The 21759-nt window shown below is 42.8% G+C and overlaps 1 protein-coding gene across 2 annotated transcripts in view; it reads left to right on the forward strand.

Moving 5' to 3' along the window:
- prkcha (protein kinase C, eta, a) overlaps positions 1-21759 on the forward strand; it is a 33166-nt gene that overhangs the window by 4900 nt on the left and 6507 nt on the right. The window contains exons 2-12 of one of the 2 annotated variants that reach the window (XM_060925142.1): positions 8967-9030; positions 14310-14466; positions 14648-14682; positions 14835-14917; positions 15075-15207; positions 15354-15487; positions 15577-15705; positions 17382-17555; positions 17872-18026; positions 18148-18286; positions 18382-18570. In XM_060925142.1, coding sequence (XP_060781125.1) covers positions 8967-9030; positions 14310-14466; positions 14648-14682; positions 14835-14917; positions 15075-15207; positions 15354-15487; positions 15577-15705; positions 17382-17555; positions 17872-18026; positions 18148-18286; positions 18382-18570 — 1392 coding nt within the window. The remainder of the gene's footprint in view (positions 1-8966; positions 9031-14309; positions 14467-14647; positions 14683-14834; positions 14918-15074; positions 15208-15353; positions 15488-15576; positions 15706-17381; positions 17556-17871; positions 18027-18147; positions 18287-18381; positions 18571-21759) is intronic. The other variant, XM_060925143.1, reaches the window with a different exon arrangement.

A 21759-nucleotide genomic window follows, 5' to 3' on the forward strand; every position in this document is an offset into this window, starting at 1 on the left:
GTGTATAAAGACCCCCCGACACACACACTGTGTCCTACTCACCGAATATTTGGGCGGCCTTTAGGACGAGCACTTCGGTTTGCAAAAGTGTTTGTGTGCATGAACACCTGTTATCTCAAACTGTACTGTCATAAATTGTTTGATAACTCTAGGTGTTTACTTTCTATGACTCATTATTGAACGCACACGCACACACACACAGTTTTTGCTAAACCTCTTGATGTGCATGTAACAGGACTTGAATGAATTATAAGCTGTAATGTTCACCTTTGAAAGCAGCCATTACTGAGGATTCACACTTCGTCCCTTGATCCCTTGTTTTTGTCTCCAACCTGAACGACTCTGCCAAGTCAGTTTGACTGTATTGAAGGCGTCCACGTTATATTTTCTTCCAGGGCTGGTGATCGGATGATGTGATCTTGAGATTGTGATCTAAACTGATGACACATTTAACCCTTTGGTGACTGACCCCTTGAAAATGGTTCCTCCAGGAACGATGACGTTTCAGTTGTCAAGACAACGGAAAAACTAAAATACAAAAACAGAAAGATACGTCACAATGCTCTTGTGCACAAAACAAAATGCTCTTGTATTTGTATTTTAGTTTTTCCGTTGTCTTGACAACTGAAATGTCATGGTTCCTGGAGGAACCATTTTCAAGGGGTCAGTCACCAAAGGGTTTTAATGATGCTTTGAAAAAAAAAGTGGCAGTGCTTTTATAATGCCACGGTTAAACAACATGACGAAACTACTTTTTTTAAATGCATTTTTACACCAATTTCCTGTAGTTGTCCTTGTTCACAGACTTGTTTTGTAAATTTGGAATAAAGGAAACCGCCGAACTGTTTGTTGTGCGCTTTGGGAACAGAACCTCAGCAAAACCTTTCAAGCACATGTGATGTGTACAAATCTCTTCAAGGATCACATTATAATATTTTCCCCTCGTATCACCTCGATATTCAGTGCTCCCTCCAATGTCTAAAAACTTCAGAGTTACACAACCAGCGTGTGTGTGTGTGTGTGTGTGTGTGTGTGTGTGTGTGTGTGTGTGTGTGTGTGTGTGTGAACACTGAAGTGACCACAACAGTTGGAGCAAATCAACACATCTAGCGAGAAAAATTTGGTCTCTTCATTGGCGTTCATTTTTAAGGACCTGGTCCTGTGAGGATGCAAACTTCACCATCTCCTGTACAAGCTTCGTTTGTCCTGTGTCGACCTCACAGCGGGACGAGGAAACGTCCTCAAGTATCATCTCTACATGTGTCTGTGGTGGGTCGTGTTGGAGTCTGAAGGAGAACTAAAAGTAGCCAGTGTAGAAATGTGAGAGTCAAACTGAGACAAAGTGACGAGTTACTCTTGTTCAGATGAGCTGATGTTTTCAAGAAGTCTTGCAGCACACTGTTCGTGCTGCAATCTTTTTGAGTGCGTTTCATGAGCCGAGTCATTTGGATCAATCATTTGAATCTTTGAAATGATTTTGTGAGGTTCAGTTGAAGGTGTTTTTCTGACCCGATCATGCCGCTGCTTCAAAAGTGTAAAATAGCTAATAAACACTGTTATTCTGTATTTGTTACCTCTGCCAAGGAGGTTATGCTTTTGGTTTGTTTACCTGTTTCCATGAAACATGGTGGAAAGATGTAGCATTGTCCAACAAAGAACCTGTTAAATTTTGGCGTGGATTTGAGTCACATAGTGGAGCCACGAATTTAGTTCCACTTTTGCTAACATTGCAAGATTTGGCTTCGGTGGAAGTTTGTGCTCAACAGCGGCGTCCAACTTCAAGTCCAATAGATTATCCAGGAGTTTAATACTGACAAAACATAGCCAACGTAGAAATACGACGGCTCCATTTCACAATCCACACTCACGGGTACCAGTAACCCTCTGGGATACACATGTAGGCACGTAATTCTCATAATTTTGAAAATATATCCAGACGTAGAAAGTAGTTGTGGTTGCAAATTTGTGTTTTATAGAAGTTAATTATTACCTCGGCGGACGTCTGCGCTCTCGGAGTGTGTTTTTCTAGGTTAAAAATGCGCTTATGTCCATGTTTATGATAAATACTTTCACACACAGTCCAAAATAGACCACGAGAGCATGCACTAAAACTGTCGCAATCTTACAAGAAAACACGCATGCAAGCTTGCATGTGTTCAAGGCCAGAAGAAAAAAAATCACTGAGCTCAAAATGGGAAGTTGAGCATGAATAAAGTCACTAAATCTTGCATGATTGTTCTGATTGCAAGACCTCACTTCAGTTTTTCACACGCAGCATAATTTCTGCACAAAACCCCAAACTTGTCCTTTCCAGGCTTCTGTACCGTCGTCCTTCGCCAGGTGTTTCCTCTCTGATCAGTAAAACGCTCCGATAACTCGCGCCATCTCTAATCCACTGTTTGCTCAAAGAACAGAGCAGAGTTAGTCCTGATGTTTGTAACGATCACGATTTTTTAAATATTCGTGTGCTGTCCTGTACATCATGATAGCTTGGATTTGTGATGCAGTATACATTACACAGTCAGCTCCATTTAATATTGGCACCCCCAGTCAAGGTAAACTTGAAACAGGACCGTGCTTCAGTCACAGTGTTAATATTCGTGACGTGTGATTTGTATTGAAATATATTTTTAATAATTTTTTTTCAAACAGTAAATGTACTTTGACTAAAAGATAGTTGTCATGTTTTTGTGTTTTGAGATTAAACAAGCGAATTAATAGCTAACTAAATACAACGGCATTCCACGCATAACTACTTTTTAGATACAGCTTTACCAAGGGTGCCAAAACTTCTGGAGTTGACGATGGTACATATTACATATGATGAATTTAGAGATAGCAACAATGGCAGTATTGTTGTAGCAAAGGTCCTGGTGTGTGTGTGTGTGTCTGAATACGGATCATCCTGACCATATTTAGTCTTTTCATCATCACTTTGCTGTGTGTGTGTGTGTGTGTGTGTGTGTGTGTGTGTGTGTGTGTGTGTGTGTGTGTGAAAGAAAGGGCGAGAACTTGAATTTGTGTGGTTTTGGACGATACAACATATGCAGGAGGTGTGAACATGACTTATCATACACACAACCACATTCTCTCTCTCTGTCTCTCTCGCACACAGAGCAAGTCTGCTTCGCCAGCTGTTCTGCTTGGCCTCTTTTTGTTCAAATCAGCCATCATAATGGCAATCGTGTGATGGTTCAGAATCTGCTGACGTTGCAGTGATGTGTGTGTGAGATATGATTTCGGAGGAAGAGGTCAGGCGGTGTGGCCGTCCGTTTCCCGCGACTGTGAGCGACACAACATTTATGAAGTATTGTGATGCACACATTTTCTGGAGGAGTGTGTTGTTCTTAACATGCATGCCAAGTTTAAATGTTTGTGTAATTGCACTAGGGTGTGTGTGTGTGTGTGCGCGATGTAAAGGTTACAAGAACATTATATTTAGTGGGCAGATGCTGCTGATTCAGTTTCACGGAAAATTTCCCCTCCTATATAGAGAACTTGAGTGAGTGAGTGAGTGAGTGAGCGTGTGAGGGGGCATGTACCGTACAGTGTGTGTACAGGGGGCATTAAAAAGGGTACTTTCAATCGAGAGACATTTTTGAACTTCCCTTTATCCTCCTACGTAAGTGTGTGGGCGCACGCACATATTTGCATAGACTAGTGAATGAACATTACATTAGTGTACATTATCACTTTAATGCCATGTCGTATGAGGTCAGAGCAAATGTTTAAATCTCACTCCTGAACACTTTCCTCTACCACCTTTTTTTTTTTTTTTAATTATTAAATCCTTTAAAGCGAAACTTTAAATAAAAATTCTTCCACTTGGGGCAGAGTGAGTTTGTGAAACAGCGCTTTTGAGCCACGGATTGCACATCACGTCATGATCCGATCACGTTCCGGCACGTGGTGGATCAGACCCTGATCCTGACTCGTAGTCCAGGTTGGAATTAAACATGATGTTAAAAGTTAAACTCTCCCGGACGCTGCTGTACACATCACATCCTTCATCGGTCACTGATCTGTAAGGAGTTTACACGCGAGACACTGTAGGGACGTGTCCCTGCCCATATCCGGCCACTAGTGAATTATCCCTAGCAATAATTTTGGGTAGGAAAAGAGGAAAAGATATAAATATAACGAATGTGTTGTCCGTCAGTGTTTAGTCTGTGTATTTGCTACACAAGTGGTGAACAGATCTCACTCTTTGTTCTGACTCCTCCTGTGAGAGGCAAAGAGAGGAAGACTCCGTCCTTAGATGAACAGTCCTGTGCATTAAAACATGGGACAAGTCTCACCGGGGCATTTTATTTTTCAATATGGGACGACCCCTTATTATAAGAAGCATATACGATATATAATATTAAGTTAGTATATAAATATTAAGTTTGTGTGTCTATATATATACACACACACACTACCGTTCAAAAGTTTAGGGTCACTTTGAAATGCCCTTATTTTTGAAAGAAAAGCACTGTTCTTTTCAATGAAGATCACTTTAAACTAATCAGAAATCCACTCTATACATTGCTAATGTGGTAAATGACTATTCTAGCTGCAAACGTCTGGTTTTTGGTGCAATATCTCCATAGGTGTATAGAGGCCCATTTCCAGCAACTCTCACTCCAGTGTTCTAATGGTACAATGTGTTTGCTCATTGCCTCAGAAGGCTAATGGATGATTAGAAAACCCTTGTACAATCATGTTAGCACAGCTGAAAACAGTTGAGCTCTTTAGAGAAGCTATAAAACTGACCTTCCTTTGAGCAGATTGAGTTTCTGGAGCATCACATTTGTGGGGTCGATTAAATGCTCAAAATGGCCAGAAAAATGTCTCGACTATATTTTCTATTCATTTTACAACTTATGGTGGGAAATAAAAGTGTGACTTTTCATGGAAAACACTAAATTGTCTGGGTGACCTCAAACTTTTGAATGGTAGTGTGTGTGTATATATATAAGTAGGTACATTATAACTATATAATAATAAACTATATAATAAGGTAAAGTACAACATACCAGCTTATCTACAAATGTCTGTACGGTATATACCCATCTATGCATATAATGTACATCTGTGTAAGCAGCAGAAAAGTGCAATGGACATGAAAGAGCAGCGTAACTAGTCCTGAGTCCAGCAGGGTCACAGAGTCTTATTTTTGCTGAGCCGGGAGGAGTTGAACAGTCTAATGGCCTGAGGGACAAAAGACTTCCTGAATCTGTCCGTGGTGCAGGGCAGGGACAACAGTCTGCCACTGAACGAGCTCCTCTGCCTGATGATGGTGCCTTGCAGAGGGTGGTGAATGTTGTCCATGATTAAGAGCAGTTTGCTCAGGGCCCTTCGCTCCGCCACTGGTGTACGTAAGGGACTCCAGCTCAGTTCCCAGCACAGAGCCAGCTTTCCTCACCAGCCTGTCGAGCCATCCGGTGTCTCTCTTCTTAATGCTGCCTCCCCAACACACTACAGCACAGAAGAGGACACTGGCTACCACAGACTGGTAGAACATCAGCAGCAGTTTTCGGCAGATCCTGAAGGACCCGAGCCTCCTCAGGAAGTAGAGTCTGCTCTGACCCTTCCTGTAGAGGGTGTCAGTGTTCACTGTCCAGTCCAGCTTGTCGTCCAGATGTACACCCAGGTATTTGTAGGTCCTGACCATCTCCACATCGACCCCCTCAATAGAGATCAGCTGCAGAGTCGGCCTGGACCTTCTAAAGTCCACAAGCATTTCTTTTGTTTTGCCAATGTTCAGCTGCAGGTACGTAGTTGGATTTACACCACAACACAAAGTCCTGTATCAGGCTCCTGTACTCCTTCTCCTGTCCATCATGAACACATCCCACGATCGCAGTATCGTCCAAGAACTTCTGCATGTGGCAAGACTCCGAGTTGCATTTGAAGTCTGATGTGTAGAGAGTGAACAGAACTGGAGAGAGCACAGTCCCCTGTGGTGCTCCCATGCTGCTTGTCACCGTCTCAGAAATGCCATCCCTGATCCTGATGTGTTGTGGTCTCCCGGTGAGGTAGTCTGTGATCCAGGAGACCAGATGTGTGTCCACCTCCATCTCCTGCTGCTTATCTCTCAGTAGAAGGGGCTGGATGGTGTTAAAAGTGCTGGAGAAGTAAAAAAACATGATCCTCACTGCGCTGCTCCCCTTGTCCATATGAGAGTGAGTCCTGTGCAGAAGATAGAGGATGGCGTCATCCACTCCCACCTTCTCCCGGTATGCGAACTGCAGTGGGTCCTCAGCATGGTGCGCCTGGGGTCTGAGGAAGTTCAGCAGCAGTTGCTGTTAGACTGTGTTGGTTGTGTACTGCTGTTGTACTGATGGGGTCCTGATGGTGCACTGATGTCCTGCTGGTGTATTGCTGGTGTACTGATGTGTTGGTTGAGTACTGATGGGGTCCTGATGGTGCACTGATGTACTGCTGGTGTATTGCTGGTGTACTGATGGGGTCCTGATGGTGTGCTGGTGTACTGATGGGGTCTTGATGGAGCACTGATGTCGTGCTGGTGTATTGCTGGTGTACTGATGGGGTCCTGATGGTGCGCTGGTGTACTGATGGGGTCTTGATGGTGCACTGATGTCCTGCTGGTGTATTGCTGGTGTACTGATGGGGTCCTGATGGTGCGCTGGTGTACTGATGGGGTCTTGATGGTGCACTGATGTCCTGCTGGTGTATTGCTGGTGTACTGATGGTGCGCTGGTGTACTGATGGGATCTTGATGATGCGCTGGTGTACTGATGGGGCCTTGATGGAGCACTGATGTCGTGCTGGTGTATTGCTGGTGTACTGATGGGGTCCTGATGGTGCACTGGTGTACTGATGGGGTCTTGATGGTGCACTGATGTCCTGCTGGTGTATTGCTGGTGTACTGATGGGGTCCTGATGGTGCGCTGGTGTACTGATGGGGTCCTGATGGTGCGCTGGTGTACTGATGGGGTCTTGATGGTGTACTGGTTGTGTACTGCATAATAGTGGTTCATCAGTGTGAGTTTGAAAAGAGAGCTTCGAACGGGTACATGTTGTCTTACTGTTCCTATGACGTGCATCAGTGTGTTATTTTATCAGGTGACGGAAACAATCCTGCCAGGTAGATAGCCTTTTTTTTTCTTCAGTGATAAACGTTTGCTTTTTTCCATGCAGTACAGAAAGTTCGACTGTAGTGCTGTTGGTCTACAGAATCAAAAATGTGAAATTATTGTCTCCGGAACACACTGATGGAAAATAAACTCCCTTTCTGAGTGTTGGCTACAAAATAAATAAAGGCTTGGAATGGCATGAGATTGAAGTCAGAAAGCCTCAGCTTCCTGTGGCCCCTGGGGACCGTGTTATATTTAAACCAGGAAAAAGACAAGTAGTAGATTTGTGTTTTTTAAATTTGTCATGCAAACCTCAAGCACACCCACACGTGGAGTTCTTCACACTGACCCACTTATTCATCGATTCTTCCTTTGTGTGTGTGTGTGTGTGTGTGTGTGTGTGTGGAGGCAGTTCTGCAGCTACACACATCTGACAAAACTGTGTATTGTTTTTTTGTTTGTTGTTGGTGTTTCCTAACACTGATAATTAGCAGTTACAGTCAGGGCCGTAACCAGGATTTTTCAAATACCGAGGTCAAACATTGCGATACATCTTATTTGCCAAAAAAAATGTCCTAATATGGTGACTTTTCATACATTTTGGAAACGAGTCAAAATCACAAGCCCAACAAGATGAACATGTAGGTGAACATGTTTATTTTAACAATTTCAAAACTGCACGATCACAAAAGTATTTTGTGTGTGTGAGTGAGAGAGTGAGTGAGTGAGAGAGAGAGAGAGAGTGTGAGTGAGTGAGAGTGACAACGCAATAGCCGAGCCTGAATGGACTTCAATTGCTTTTTAAAAAATATCTGCCCTTTTCAATAGCAAAATACTAGACGGTTATTGGACAAAACCGACTAAAACGCTGCATTGGGAGACTGAGCCTCACTGGAGATGGGAGTCAATAAGAGGGGCGGGACAAGACTTCCCGAGAGGAGGCTCATCTCCAGCTGCTGATTGGAGGAGGAGCTGTGAACGCGGCTGGGCTGCTCATGATTGACAGAAAGCAGTCAGAGGCGGTACATCATGTTGTAAATAAAATGTGAACATAATAAGTTTGCTACCCGTTTTCATTTCCGTTCGAAAATACAACCAATGATCAAAACAATAGTGTCTTGTGTTCCCGTTAGCCTATAGTCTGGTAAGTTAGCAAAATAGCTCAAGTCTCGTCAGCACCAATAACTTCATAAACAACAGGTCCCGACTGTCCAGCCTTTTCTGATCTGAAACGCACCAAATCACATCGAGAGAGAGAATAAAAGAGTTTGTGCCGCCTGGAAAACGAAAATCCTATCTAGCTAAGTGGCTTCGACTGTTGTTGCTTGAAATGCTAATTAAAATTGCACTGTTAATGATCATAAGCATTCCGGCACATAACTGTCAGTGACTGGCAAAATTAACTCCCCTTCTTCCCTCTTTCTTTTTCTCTCACTTGTTGACTTTCCAGAGCTGAGTTTGGTTTGTTTTAGTGGAGTAGACTTCTTCATCTTATGTCAGTTTTCAGATTCCACGACTAACTGACAAACTGGCTGGCTGCGGAGTCGGACCTTGATGAGACACTTCTCAGCTCTTGTGTATCCCGCGGTGCTGAGCTGACTATCGCGAGGCTGCCGGATATGAAATGTTTCCAATGTCGGATATTTCAGCTTCGTTTAAAAATGATTATGTGGATTTACTTTTAGACAAACAGATGAGAACAGGGGGATGCAAGCTGAATTTAGAATTTTCCACCGATCAAAGTCAGAACGATTTTCATCATATATTAATTTCACATTTCTGAGTGAAAAAAAAAATACAGTGGGAAAAAAATGCCGAGGACATGACCTCGGTGTCCTCAATGGTAGTTACGGCCCTGGTTACAGTAAATTGTGTGTGTTGCAGGTTGACCTGGAGCCTGAGGGGAAGGTGTACATCCAAATCACTCTCAATGGATCATTTATTGATGGTAAGGACAATCACACACACACAAGCTATAAAAGTTTGAGTGAGCAGTCATATTGCTGTGTACTACAGAGAAAAAACTGTTCTCTGTCCCTCTGTGTTTGAGCGCACGCTTTTGAGCGTGTGCGTGTTGCGTGCGTGTTGCACATGTGCGTGTTGCGCACGTCTTTCAGCATGCCCGTCTTTGAGCGCGTGTGTGTTTGAGCGCACGTGTGTACGATATTTTAATTACATTTTTAATATTTAATTATATTTCATACAGTATGTAACAATACAAGTTACACCATCTTTAACTGTGTTTTCACACAAAAGCAAAAGACCCATTTAACATGCACACAGACCCACACTTCCTCTAAACACTGTGGTTAAGTCTGCTGGTCTGAACACTAATGAAACAACATCGTGGTCTCGATCTGTTGCGCTCTCTCTCTCACTCTCTCTCTCTCGCGTTCTTTCTCTGTCTGTGTCTTCACGTGGTTTTTGTCTCTCATTTTCCTTTATGAAAATGAGCTCAGATCATCACTGTGAGGGTTGACGATAAAATCAAGGTTCCAAATCGAACCCATTTAAAATGCCGAGAACTCTTAAAGAATTAGATTTTCTGAGTAACAGACAGTGAGAGCTGTGTGTTGGGGGTGGGATCTGATCAGAACTTTGTAGGTGTCATACCTGAGCTTTGATGCATCAAATGTCCCACGGTCCAACTTCAGGTATGGATGAAATCAGGCTACACGCTGATGGGGGGGGGAGAAAAAAAACAGAAAAGACTCGCTAACATCATGAGAAATAAGGATTAAGGACTGATGGAATTCTGCATGGTTTTTCCCCCTCCCCCTTGGGCAACAGGTAACTGGGTGTGTGTTACTTCTGCCAAGGAGGTGAAGTTTTCGGTGAAGTTTTTCTGTAAATTGTATTGTGCAGAACCTCCTGATCCAGATTCCTCTGAAACTTGGTGGAAAGGTGTCGCATGGGCCAAGAAAATGACCTTGACTTTGGCTAATACTGTGAGACATGGCTTCGTGCCATACATTTTACAATCCAATCGATGGCAGTAAAGTTGGCGGATAACCGTCTGTCAGCGGAACCGGCGGGAATGCGTACGTACGCTACGTATGGCTACCCAGAAGCACTTGCAAACTTTTTAAAATTATTAACTTAATTTGTATCTCCTTTCATTTTCTTGTTATCGATTGATAAGATATTTTCATCCATTCGGATATTATGGATAGTATTTCACGTTTGTTTTATTTTATTTTTTAAATTTTATTTATTTAATTGTGATTCTTTGGCGTACCACTAGAATGGAGCCCGCGTACCACAGTTTGAGAATCACTGAGCTATAATATATAAAGTGGTTGTGGTTTGAGATCATAGAAGACTTGACTGCAGAGACTCAGATTGTTTTGCAGGTCAAGGGGGGGCCCCTCCTGGGAAAAAACAGGGGCCCATTTCTACAATGGGGGCCCCAGTGATTATCCTTCAGTTGAAGCGAACCTAGTGAGCGAAGCGAGCCCAATGAACAGCTGGGGCAGCCCAGGGGCAGTTTTTTTCTTCTCAATTCTGGTTTTTTTTTGGTATTAGAAGCCATATGAAGCAATGTAGATGACAAAAATCAATGCTTCAACCAAATATATAGAGATATTGTTTAATCAGTGGCAATATTTTGGAATTCAACCACAGGCCACTATATATCACATCTATATTATCTCCTCCTTGTAAATTATAATTTATTTTATTAACTTGTTTTCAGTTTGGTGTAGGTCTATAGTAGTAGTAGTAGTAGTCGTCACCAGTGGTAGTGGCAGTAGTAGTGGTTGCTGTTGTAGTAGTTGATGTTGCAGTAGTTGTTGTTGTAAATCTAGTATGACTAATTACCTTGGGTATCAGGGGTATCAGTTTTTTCAGGTGAATGTACTCTCTTTCTGCCGAAGAATGACAAAATAGATGTATTTTTCTTTTTTTTTCTTATCCATGTTTTCTTGTCTCTTTCGAATATTCGTGCATAGACCGTAAGACGCCACCTAGCGAAAGACTTGGATCAGGTTTTACTCGCTTGGGACGCTACAAACGGGGCGGCATAAATACACGAACGGGTCTGACGTATATTCAATATGGCGGCGGTCAAAACAAATTAATCCGATGCTGAAATCTGTTGAATATCCAGATAATTATGTTGGAAGTTGCATATTTGTGCAAGATTTTCGATATTGAGACCATGAAGTCAAGTAATACGCCACGAAACGTTCCAAATAGGGTATAAAATGCTCGCGTCCATATTGGCCCCTGCCCCTCTCGACAATGCGTTCATTATTCGAAATAGTGCGTCTTAGACGCGGGCGCGCCAACAATCTGAGTCTCTGTGACTGTTGTCGTTGGTGGAGGTTTGCGCTCTGAGTGCCCTTCTAGCTTGTTCTGTAACTTGGTAGAAAGCTAGTGATTGAGTATCGTTGGGGAATTTGTATCATTAGCCAAATTTAAGGTTCTTGCCTTTGTGTGTGTTTTTTATTGCTCTGTGTTTTCACTAGATAACACGAACCACCGAGCATGTCCGGCAAACCAGTCTTTTGTCATTTAAACAACTGCACAACGAAATTGTTGTGGTAAGAAATACTGGATATGTGGTAACATCTAATCAAATAAAAGAAAAATGCAAATACTAAGTAAATCCAGGGCAAAGCCAAACTTTCAGTATACAAACATGCACAAAAAGTCCATAAAGATGAGTGGGGAGTGTACACACTCGGTGTGCAAAATATTGTGAACAATGATGGCTGAATGCTTCAGGCTCCGATGGCTTGGAGAAAGGAAGTGTTTGTCAGTTTATTTGACCCCTGGATCAGTTGGACGCTCCAGGTGGAAATAAATTCTTCAGGTATCAAAAGAAAGACAACTCAAGTGATAAACGCACACATCGGAGGAGGTTCTCGTTTTGTTCTCTACACGAGTCTGAGTTAGCGGGTGGTGAGTTTGTGAAGCAAGCTTGAGGTTTTGCACTTTTATCTGGTCCTCAGTAACTGTGACGATCACACAGCGCATGTCAGGGTGTGGGTTCTCATCACACTGCTGTGCTACTGAGCAAACTAGAGCAGATCATTTACACCCAGATCTCATCCTGACCTGCAGCACTACTGTACTAAAGAGGGTCAGGACCCTGTTAGTGTCGTCGTTATTTCCACTCCCTTCTGCCTGCTCGTCATGCGGTCCGTGACTGAATCTGAAAGTGTGCTGCTCTATGTATAGTATATGTCACTGCTATGTCATTCTTATTCCACTTCTGTATGTTCCTATGTGGATAAAAGTCATAGATTTATCTTGATAAGTGAACAAAAAGAAAACATTTAGTATTTTTCTAATCATACATGGACTCACTCGGCAATTCGACTGCAATGTAATGAAATGAACGAGGACTCAAAGAGATACTCAAAGAAATAAGTCATGGACACTCACTAAATATCTCACACACGCCACACAAATACTTCCTCTCACTCATCCTAAATCCCACAATCTCCTGCCTCTCGTATTTCTGATTCTTCGGTCACTTTCAGTTGTGTTTCCTAGAAAGATGACCCAAGCTGTGTTTCCACTGTGTTCTCAGAACCTTCTGAGGTAATCGACTTTTCAAGAACTTCTGAACATGTTCCTGGATGAGTTCCTAGTTTGTGGCTCCACCTCACAGCAAGACCTCTAGACGATGGCAGTAACACACGCTGCGCAGCTGAGACCACGGGGTTCGACTGAAGCTCGTCTCGTCTCTCTCAGTTTACTTCGTTGTGTGAATTTCATGTTTTTCGGTTGTGGTAGTTCTGCCATGCAACATGGTTTAACTTTAGAAAGAGTTTTTGGTAAATGCTGAGGAAAAAGATCAGGCTTTCTGTGAAACGTATGTTTGAGCAATCGGAGAGATTCAGTACAGCTCCGCCCACTGGATCTGGAACAGGAAGTGAGATCAGGCCTGGGTTCTCAGGAGGAAAGATTTCTGATAAAGGGTCCTGAAAATGCTCCAGTTGTAGAAGCACACCTACAAGGTTTCCTGAAAAGGTTCTTGTGGAGGAAAACCCAGACTGTTTGTCCCTAATAAAGGTTCTACGTGGAACCCTATAATAATGTGGTTCATATTCGACAGTGTTTCATGTAGAACCCATAGAACACTTAACAGTCCAAAAAAAAAACTTTTTCCCCCCGAAGTGTGAATTCTTGCACTTGTCTCCGATTAGATTTTTTGTTGTTGTTTTCGCACTTTCTCCTCTTGTGACTGTTTAAGCCTTGAGTTTTTGGTAAAGTGTGAAAGATGTTTTCCAGTCAGGGAACCAATCCCAGGAGCAGGGAACCAATCCCAGGAGCAGGGAACCAATCCCAGGAGCAGGGAACCAATCCCCAGTCATCTTGAAAATGTATTTGCTTCAACTAAACCCTGCTGAAGCTCTGAAATTGGCTCAGCTTTGTGGTGCGAGTGTTTCACAGAGAACATGGTGAAACGCTAAGGGCTTCTGTCGTGCACGATGACGTGTCATACATCCAAAAACGCTGCTGTTCCTCTGTTAAAGTTTGCTACCAAGAGAAAGTAATGAAACGGTAACACACAGATGAAGTCAGTGCTGATCACTGTTCCAGACCTGTGTGTACAAGTGTGATGAATGGATCAGTCGATCCACGATTCGGATGCATTTCGTCTCTGTGACGGCAAACCTGCATTTATAAGCCCCCGATCTTATTAAAAAACAAAGTGTGGTGAAGCAGCTTTCAGCTACTATGCAGTGCAGCTATGGAACCAACTGCCAGAGGACATTAAAAATGCTCCTGCTGTTGGCAGCTTCAAATCTAGACTAAAGACCAAGCCGTTCTCAGATGCTTTCTGCTAACTGATTAATATCGTCATCTTTACATGTCTTAAACTTTACTTAACTTTTACAGTCTTTGCATGTCTTAAATTTTACTTAACTTTTATTCTATTTTATTCTGCTGTTTTTTTACCGAACTTTCTCTCTTCTTCCCCCTTTATTTTATGTAATTTTATTTTCTATTGTTTACTGTTTTGCCTTTACCTCTGTAAAGCACATTGAACTGCCACTGTGTATGAAATGCGCTATAGAAATAAACTTGCCTTGCCTTACCAATCTGTCATGGGTGTGGCCTTGAGTATTCAGTCCAAGTACAAAAACTGTTTATCTCTCGATCACTGTCTCCGTCCGGTTTCACACTTTTTTTTCTGTTTCTCCATCGTTCAGAGGACTGATATATCACTCACTCACTCACTCACTCCTCTCACGCCTCTCTCTCTCTCAGGTTCAGATGACCCCGCCCCTCCTCCCACGTTTAAGGAGTTCAGCCGGAAGCGTCAGCGTGCAGTGAGACGGAGAGTCCATCAGGTCAACGGACATAAGTTCATGTCCACTTTCCTGAAGCAGCCCACTTTCTGTTTCCATTGCAAAGACTTTATATGGTACAATACACGCTCGTACACTAATGTACACTAGTACACCAATGTACACACTTGGACACCAATGCACACTTGTACACTAATGTACGCTAATACACACTCTTACACTTATAGACTAATATACACACATACAGTAATCCCTTAAAGTGTGATGGACTCTGTGCTCTTTCTGTGTGTGTTACAGGGGTGTTTTTGGAAAACAGGGGTACCAGTGTCAAGGTGAGTGTGTGTGTGTGTGTGTGTGTGTGTGTGTGTGTGTGTGTGTGTGTGTATACACGCACACTATTGCAGTGGATTGTTGGAGTGAAATGTGTACATTCTGTAACATGTAAAAGCACCATCTGTTTTGGTGTGTTTTTTTTCTGGATCAGTGTGTACTTGTGTTGTCCACAAACGGTGCCATCAGTTTGTCGTCACTGTGTGTCCACGCATGAAGAAACCTGCCAAAGAACAGGTCTGTCTCTCTCTCTCACTCACACACACACACACACACACACACACACATTTTCCATTCAATGAATTAATAATTAATTAGAATGTTGTATTTGTAAATCAACCCAGACTTGCAGTGCATTATGGGTAATACAAGCACTCTCTCCATCTCCCCCAAGCAGGCAGTGAATCAGGGTTTCAGCATTAACGTTCCCCACAGGTTCAATGTGCATAATTATAAGGTTCCTACATTCTGTGATCACTGTGGATCTTTACTGTGGGGCCTCGTGAAGCAGGGACTGCACTGTAGCAGTGAGTGTACACACACACACACACACACACACACACACACACACACACACACACACACACACACACACACAATCATGACACATTATTTGTACCATATAATGTATATCCCCTACGCCTATTTAAAATGTGTGTGTGTGTGTTTGCAGTCTGTAAGATGAATGTTCATATCCGCTGTAAAGGAAACGTTGCGCCGAACTGTGGTGTGAATAACGTGGAGCTCGCTAACAAATTAGCGGAGATGGGACTTCAACCGGGAGGGACGATAAAGCGCAACACACTGGTACACACACACACACACACACGCACGCTTATGTTGTTGCTGTTGTTAAGTGTTTTCACTGAAATCCTCTCCCTGTGCGTGTGTGTCAGAACCCGTCCGCTGTAGAGCCCTCATCTCGACGTGTCAGTGTGACGAAACCACAAGAGAATAAAGGTCGAATGTTGCACATCGAGGATTTTACGTTTCTCCAGGTTCTTGGCAAAGGCAGCTTTGGCAAGGTGTGTGTGTGAGAGAGAGAGAGAGAGAGAGAGAGAGAGAGAGAGAGACTTTTGATGCTCTCTGTCTCATTAGGCAGCATCTTATCTCAAATGACCTGTACCTGAGTGAATCAATGAAATAAACTCCTGGTTTACACCAAGGACCTGATCAAATGAATCAGTGAATCAAACCAGGAATCGATACAGTGAACTGGTGAATCAAATCGGTTGTTTAGAGCAAGGAATCACTATTCTGAATCAGTGAATCGATTCAGTTTTTTGCAGACCACAGATGTGAGATCAGTTGACTGTATGAATTAGTCGCTCTAAACAGCTAATTTGATTCAGTAGTTCACTGGATCAGTTCCTTACTGCACGCAACAAATGACTGAGTTGTTTAGAGCAGGGGTTTTCAAAGTGTGGGAGAGTCAGCCCTCCCCCCCCAGACAGCAAATAAACAACAGCGCCCCCCCAATTTTTATTGTTGCTATACTTAATGTTCCATTCGTATTTAAAAAAATGGTTGTTGTACACATTTTTTTTTTCTTTTACACATTTTAAACATCTGTGCTTTTTTAAAACATCTTTTTTTTACACGTTTTAAACATCTGTGGGTGGCACGGTGGTGTAGTGGTTAGCGCTGTCGCCTCACAGCAAGAAGGTCCTGGGTTCAAGCCCCGTGGCCAGCGAGGGCCTTTCTGTGTGGAGTTTGCATGTTCTCCCCGTGTCCGCGTGGGTTTCCTCCGGGTGCTCCGGTTTCCCCCACAGTCCAAAGACATGCAGGTTAGGTTAACTGGTGACTCTAAATTGAGCGTAGGTGTGAATGTGAGTGTGAATGGTTGTCTGTGTCTATGTGTCAGCCCTGTGATGACCTGGCGACTTGTCCAGGGTGAACCCCGCCTTTCACCCGTAGTCAGCTGGGATAGGATCCAGCTCGCCTGCGACCCTGTAGAACAGGATAAAGCGGCTACAGATAATGAGATGAGATGAGATAAACATCTGTGCTTTTTTAAAACGCCTTTTTTTTTTTACACATTTTAAACATCTGTGCTTTTTAAAACATTTTTTTTTACACATTTTAAACATCTGCTTTTTTAAAACATCTTTTTTTTACACATTTTAAACATCTGTGCTTTTTTAAAACATCTTGTTTTACACATTTTAAACGTCTCATAGCATCGTTAGCGAGCACCTCTTGGCAGACACCACACTGTGGCAGTGGAGCATCTTCAGATCCAGTCCATGAAAATCCAAACTTTAAATAATCGTGCTCATACTAACTTCTTTGTTTGCTTGGCCCAGACTCTGTCTCCTCACTCACTGGAGCTTTAGGTACTAAAATCCATCCATTTTGTCTCTGGTAAAGGCTAGCTGAAGTTCGCTAAATGTCCGCAATAGTAACTTATTCTGGTTTATTTTTCCTCACGTTGCACCCCCCCTGAAGAACTCTGGCGCCCCCTAGGGGAGGCGCGCCCCACACTTTGAAAAGCCCTGGTTTAGAGTAAGGAATTGATGCAGTGACTTGGTGAATCAAATGAGTTATACAGACCAGTGAATCAGTACAACGACTCAGTGTGGTAAACGTATTAATCAGATGAGAGTCAACGAGTTAAAATAGTTTTGATAGTTTTAATAATTTCATTATTGTACAAAAGTTGGATAAAGGTTTGCCCTCTGTCGTGTGTGCGTGTGTGTAGGTGATGCTGGCCCGCTTGAACGACTCCAATCAGGTCTTCGCTGTGAAGGTTTTGAAGAAGGATGTGATTTTGCAAGACGATGATGTTGAGTGCACGCTGACGGAGAAACGAGTGCTGACGCTTGCACACACACACCCCTACCTCACACACCTGTACTGCTGTTTCCAGAACCTGGTGAGAAAAAACACACACACTCACCTGTGAAACAGTAATGTACCTGCAGTGCCAGAAGGGGGCAGTGAACACAGTTTATGAGCCTCATTTGTCATCTTTTCTTCATGCACACAGTTGTGCCAGATGACCATCACTTTTATACACACACACACACACACACACACACACACAGATAGGAGTGCAGAATAAAGTGACAAAGTGAAAGTTTGTGTGACCATGTTATGTAACATTAATAAAATCTGATTAAAGTCAGGTTGAAGCTGTAATTCCTCATCCTCTGTTTGTGGGTTTGTGTTGTGTTTTCTTCGTGTCTCAGGAGCGATTGTTCTTCGTGATGGAGTTTGTGAACGGAGGTGATCTCATGTTCCACATCCAGAAGTCGAGGAAGTTCGAGGAGAACAGAGCTCGATTTTACACAGCTGAGATCACCTGCGCACTCGTCTTCCTGCACAGCAAGGGCATCATATACAGGTCTCTCTCTCTCGCTCTCTCTTTCTCACGCGCACAGGAAAAATACATCAAGAGATATTTCAACTCAGAAAAATATAGCTATAATAATAATAACCTCAAACCTGTGTGTGTGCATGCGCAGGGATCTGAAGCTGGATAACGTGCTGCTGGATCAGGATGGTCACTGTAAACTGGCAGATTTTGGGATGTGTAAAGAGGGAATGTTTGAAGGAGCCGCAACCGGAACTTTCTGTGGAACTCCAGATTACATTGCTCCTGAGGTGGGCGTGGTCAACGTTTATCAAACACTAATCACTAATACAGTGTTTTATTATCCATCTCTTCACTGTGTGTGTGTGTGTGTGTGTGTGTGTAGATCCTGCAGGAGATGCTGTACGGGCCATCGGTTGATTGGTGGGCTCTGGGCGTGCTCCTTTATGAGATGCTCTCAGGCCACGCCCCCTTTGAGGCAGAGAATGAGGACGATTTGTTTGAGTGCATTCTGAATGAGGAGATCGTTTACGCATCGTGGTTGAGCACTGACGCTGTAGACATCCTTAAAGCTGTGAGACACACACACTCCTCTCTCTCTCTCTCTCTCTCTCTCTCTCTCTCTCTCTCTCACCCTATTTACTCTTTGCTGCAGTAACAATTATTTTAAAATTCTCAGTTTGATTATAAATCGTACGTCTTGCTTCATTTTTACATTTCAGTTCGTCCAGCACTTTTAACACGCCGTCACAAAGCAGCTTCGCAGAAATACATTTCAATTTAAAGTTGCACATGAAGTCTGGTGCCGTCGTCACTTTTTCAAATTATCGCACGCTGTTTAATTTTCATCCTCCACCTTTGTCGAGTCGAGCACTCTGCTGATGTTAAGGTTCTAAAATGATAACAGTATGGTATCTGCTGATATTTACAACATTGAGCTTTTTAAAATTGAAACAGGGTGCCAAAAGTTTTGCTTTTATACAGTGACCATTTGGGTACGAGCCAATTTTACCGTGTTCACACCTGAGTGAGGTAAATTTTTGCACTCCATGCTCACGGCTTTCTCAATTTAGCAGAAGGAGGAGGAGCCACAAGAGTCTGATACAGATGTTTTATAAAATGGCTGCCTTACAAACATCTGGGTGTTGTGCAGAGACACACCCACCGTCATTTGTTTCAGCAAACATCACACACACACACACACACAGAGAGAGAGAGAGAGAGAGAGAGAGAGAGGAAGGGGTGTGTGTGAGAGAGAGAGAGAGAGAGAGAGGAAGGGGTGTGTGTGAGAGAGAGAGAGAGAGAGAGAGAGATTTAAGTACCTCTGCTAAATGCCATCATTTGTCAAACCCCAGAATGTTAATTTGTTTTCCATATTTCTGTCTTTTATCTTGCTGTTTGTCTGATCCCTAAAACAATCACACACACACACACACACACACACACACACACACACACACACACACACACACACCATAAGTTTTCTAGATGATCAGACACACTGCATGTACATATCAAGTCCGAATGGTGTGTTCTGCTCCTGAATTTTGATGATGATGATGATAATAATCCAGGAAGCTCTGTGTGCTTTGTTTACCATCGTACATCATGTTTCGATGGTGGAAGTTGCTGACTCGTCTAGATCTTGTGAGCAAAAGGGAATAAAGTATTAATATTGCATGACTGTGGGGGGGAGAAAAACAAATTGCAGCAGAAAAGTTGGCATTTCCTCCGTTTCAGATGCAGCTGGAGTTACGGTTCACCATGAAAACTGACTCACAGGCTCAACGTTCACGAAGAGATAAATCCATAAACATCTGGAACATGAACGCTTCCTCATGGTGTAGAACACAAACACATTTCAGAGACCTGCAGTGCAAAGTCATAAAATGATTAAAAGGCGATCAGGAAAAGATTGAATATTAATTTCTGAATTAATTATTAAATCATGTCAGGCTCGGTGTCTAAACTCGTTTTTAAAATCACGTAAAAAAAAAAAATCAATCAAATGACTTTTTATGCAGAATGTTGTTTTCAGTTTGTCCACTTGCTGAAGTATAGAATTTATCTTTAATCATTTAATGTTTTATAAATTCAGAGGTTTATTAGTGACTCCGGATCCACTCTGAGCTCAGAGCGTGTTTTTAAAAACCTGACTTCCTTCTGGATTGAATAAAAAATCGATTGATTGACGTCAGAATCAGGAAATCGATGTTCTCTCCGTAAATATAATTTGAAACGCCACTGAAAGCGAATCATCTGATGCTGAACGGTCTGCATTTGCATACTGCTCCTGATTGGCTCTTGGATTTGATGACATCACACTCGTGCTTACCATGAACTCAGATTCTTAAAAGATCTCAATGAGACAAACGAGGATGAATCGTTCTGAAGTTTATCGTTCACGTGTTTAATGACTCGAATGCTGACGATGTTGAAGCAGAATGCAGCAAAAGCACGCAGCTGAGTTTTAGAGGGACGACAAACAAAAATAATGAGGAATTTAAAATTGCAGCCTTCCAGTCACTTTAGCTCCCGTGGCATTGTGGACTCTGTTTCTGTCTATCTCTCCCTCTCTCTATCCTCCTCTACAGTGGATATAAAAAGTCTACACACCCCGTTAAAATGATCGGTTTTTCTGATGTAAAAAAAACGAGACCACGATAAATAATTTCAAAACTTTTCCCACCTTTAATGTGACCTATAACCTGTACAATTCAATTGAAAAACAAGCAAATCTGTTCGGGGGAAAAACACAAAAAAAAAACCCTGTACAATAAGCTGGTTGCGTAAGTATGCACACCCTTAAACTAATACTTTGTTGAAGCACCTTTTGATTTAATTACAGCATTCAGTCTTTTTGGGTTCACACCTGCCATCAATTAAACCGACTCTGATTAACCCCAAATAAAGTTCAGACATTTCCTCAGTTGCCTCCTCCAGCAAAAGCCAGGGTTCGCAGAGAGCTTACAAAGCATCAGAGGGATCTCATTGCTGAAAGGTATCAGTCAGGAGAAGGGTGCAAAAACATTTCCACGCCATTAGATATACCATGGAGCACAGTGAAGACCATCATCAAGAAGTGGAGAAAATCCGGGACAACAGTGACGTTACCGAGAACTGGACGTCCGTCCAAAATTGATGAAAAGACAAGAAGAAAACTGGTCAGGGAGGCTGCCGAGAGGCCTACAGCAACACTGAAGGAGCTGCAGGAATTTCTGGCAAGTACTGGTTGTGTACTACATGTGACAATCTCCCGTATTCTCCATATGTCTGGACTATGAGGTAGGGTCAAAGAACAATATCCAGACGCAGCTAAATTTTGCAAAAAAAAAAAAAACCCATCAACTCTCCCTAAAGCATGTGGGAAAATGTGTTCTGGTCTGATGAAACCAAGGTTGAACTTTTTGGCCACAATTCCAAAAGGTATGTTTGGTGCAAAAATCAACACTGCACATCACCAAAAGAACCCCATCCCCACGGTGAAGCATGGTGGTGGCAGCGTCATGTTTTGGGGTTGTTTTTCTTCAGCTGGAACAGGGGCTTTAGTCAAGGTGGAGGGAATTAGCAACAGTTCTAAACACCAGTCAATTCTGGCCCAAAACCTTCAGGAGTCTGCTAAAAGGCTGAAGAGGAATTTCATCTTTCAGCACGACAATGACCCCAAACAAGTTTTGGAATGGCCCAGCCAAAGCCCAGACCTAAATCCAGTTGAAAATCTGTGGGGTGACCTGAAGAGGGCTGTGCACAAGAGACGCCCTCG

This window comes from Neoarius graeffei, chromosome 7 (genome assembly GCF_027579695.1).
Source record: "Neoarius graeffei isolate fNeoGra1 chromosome 7, fNeoGra1.pri, whole genome shotgun sequence".
Lineage (NCBI taxonomy): Eukaryota > Metazoa > Chordata > Actinopteri > Siluriformes > Ariidae > Neoarius > Neoarius graeffei.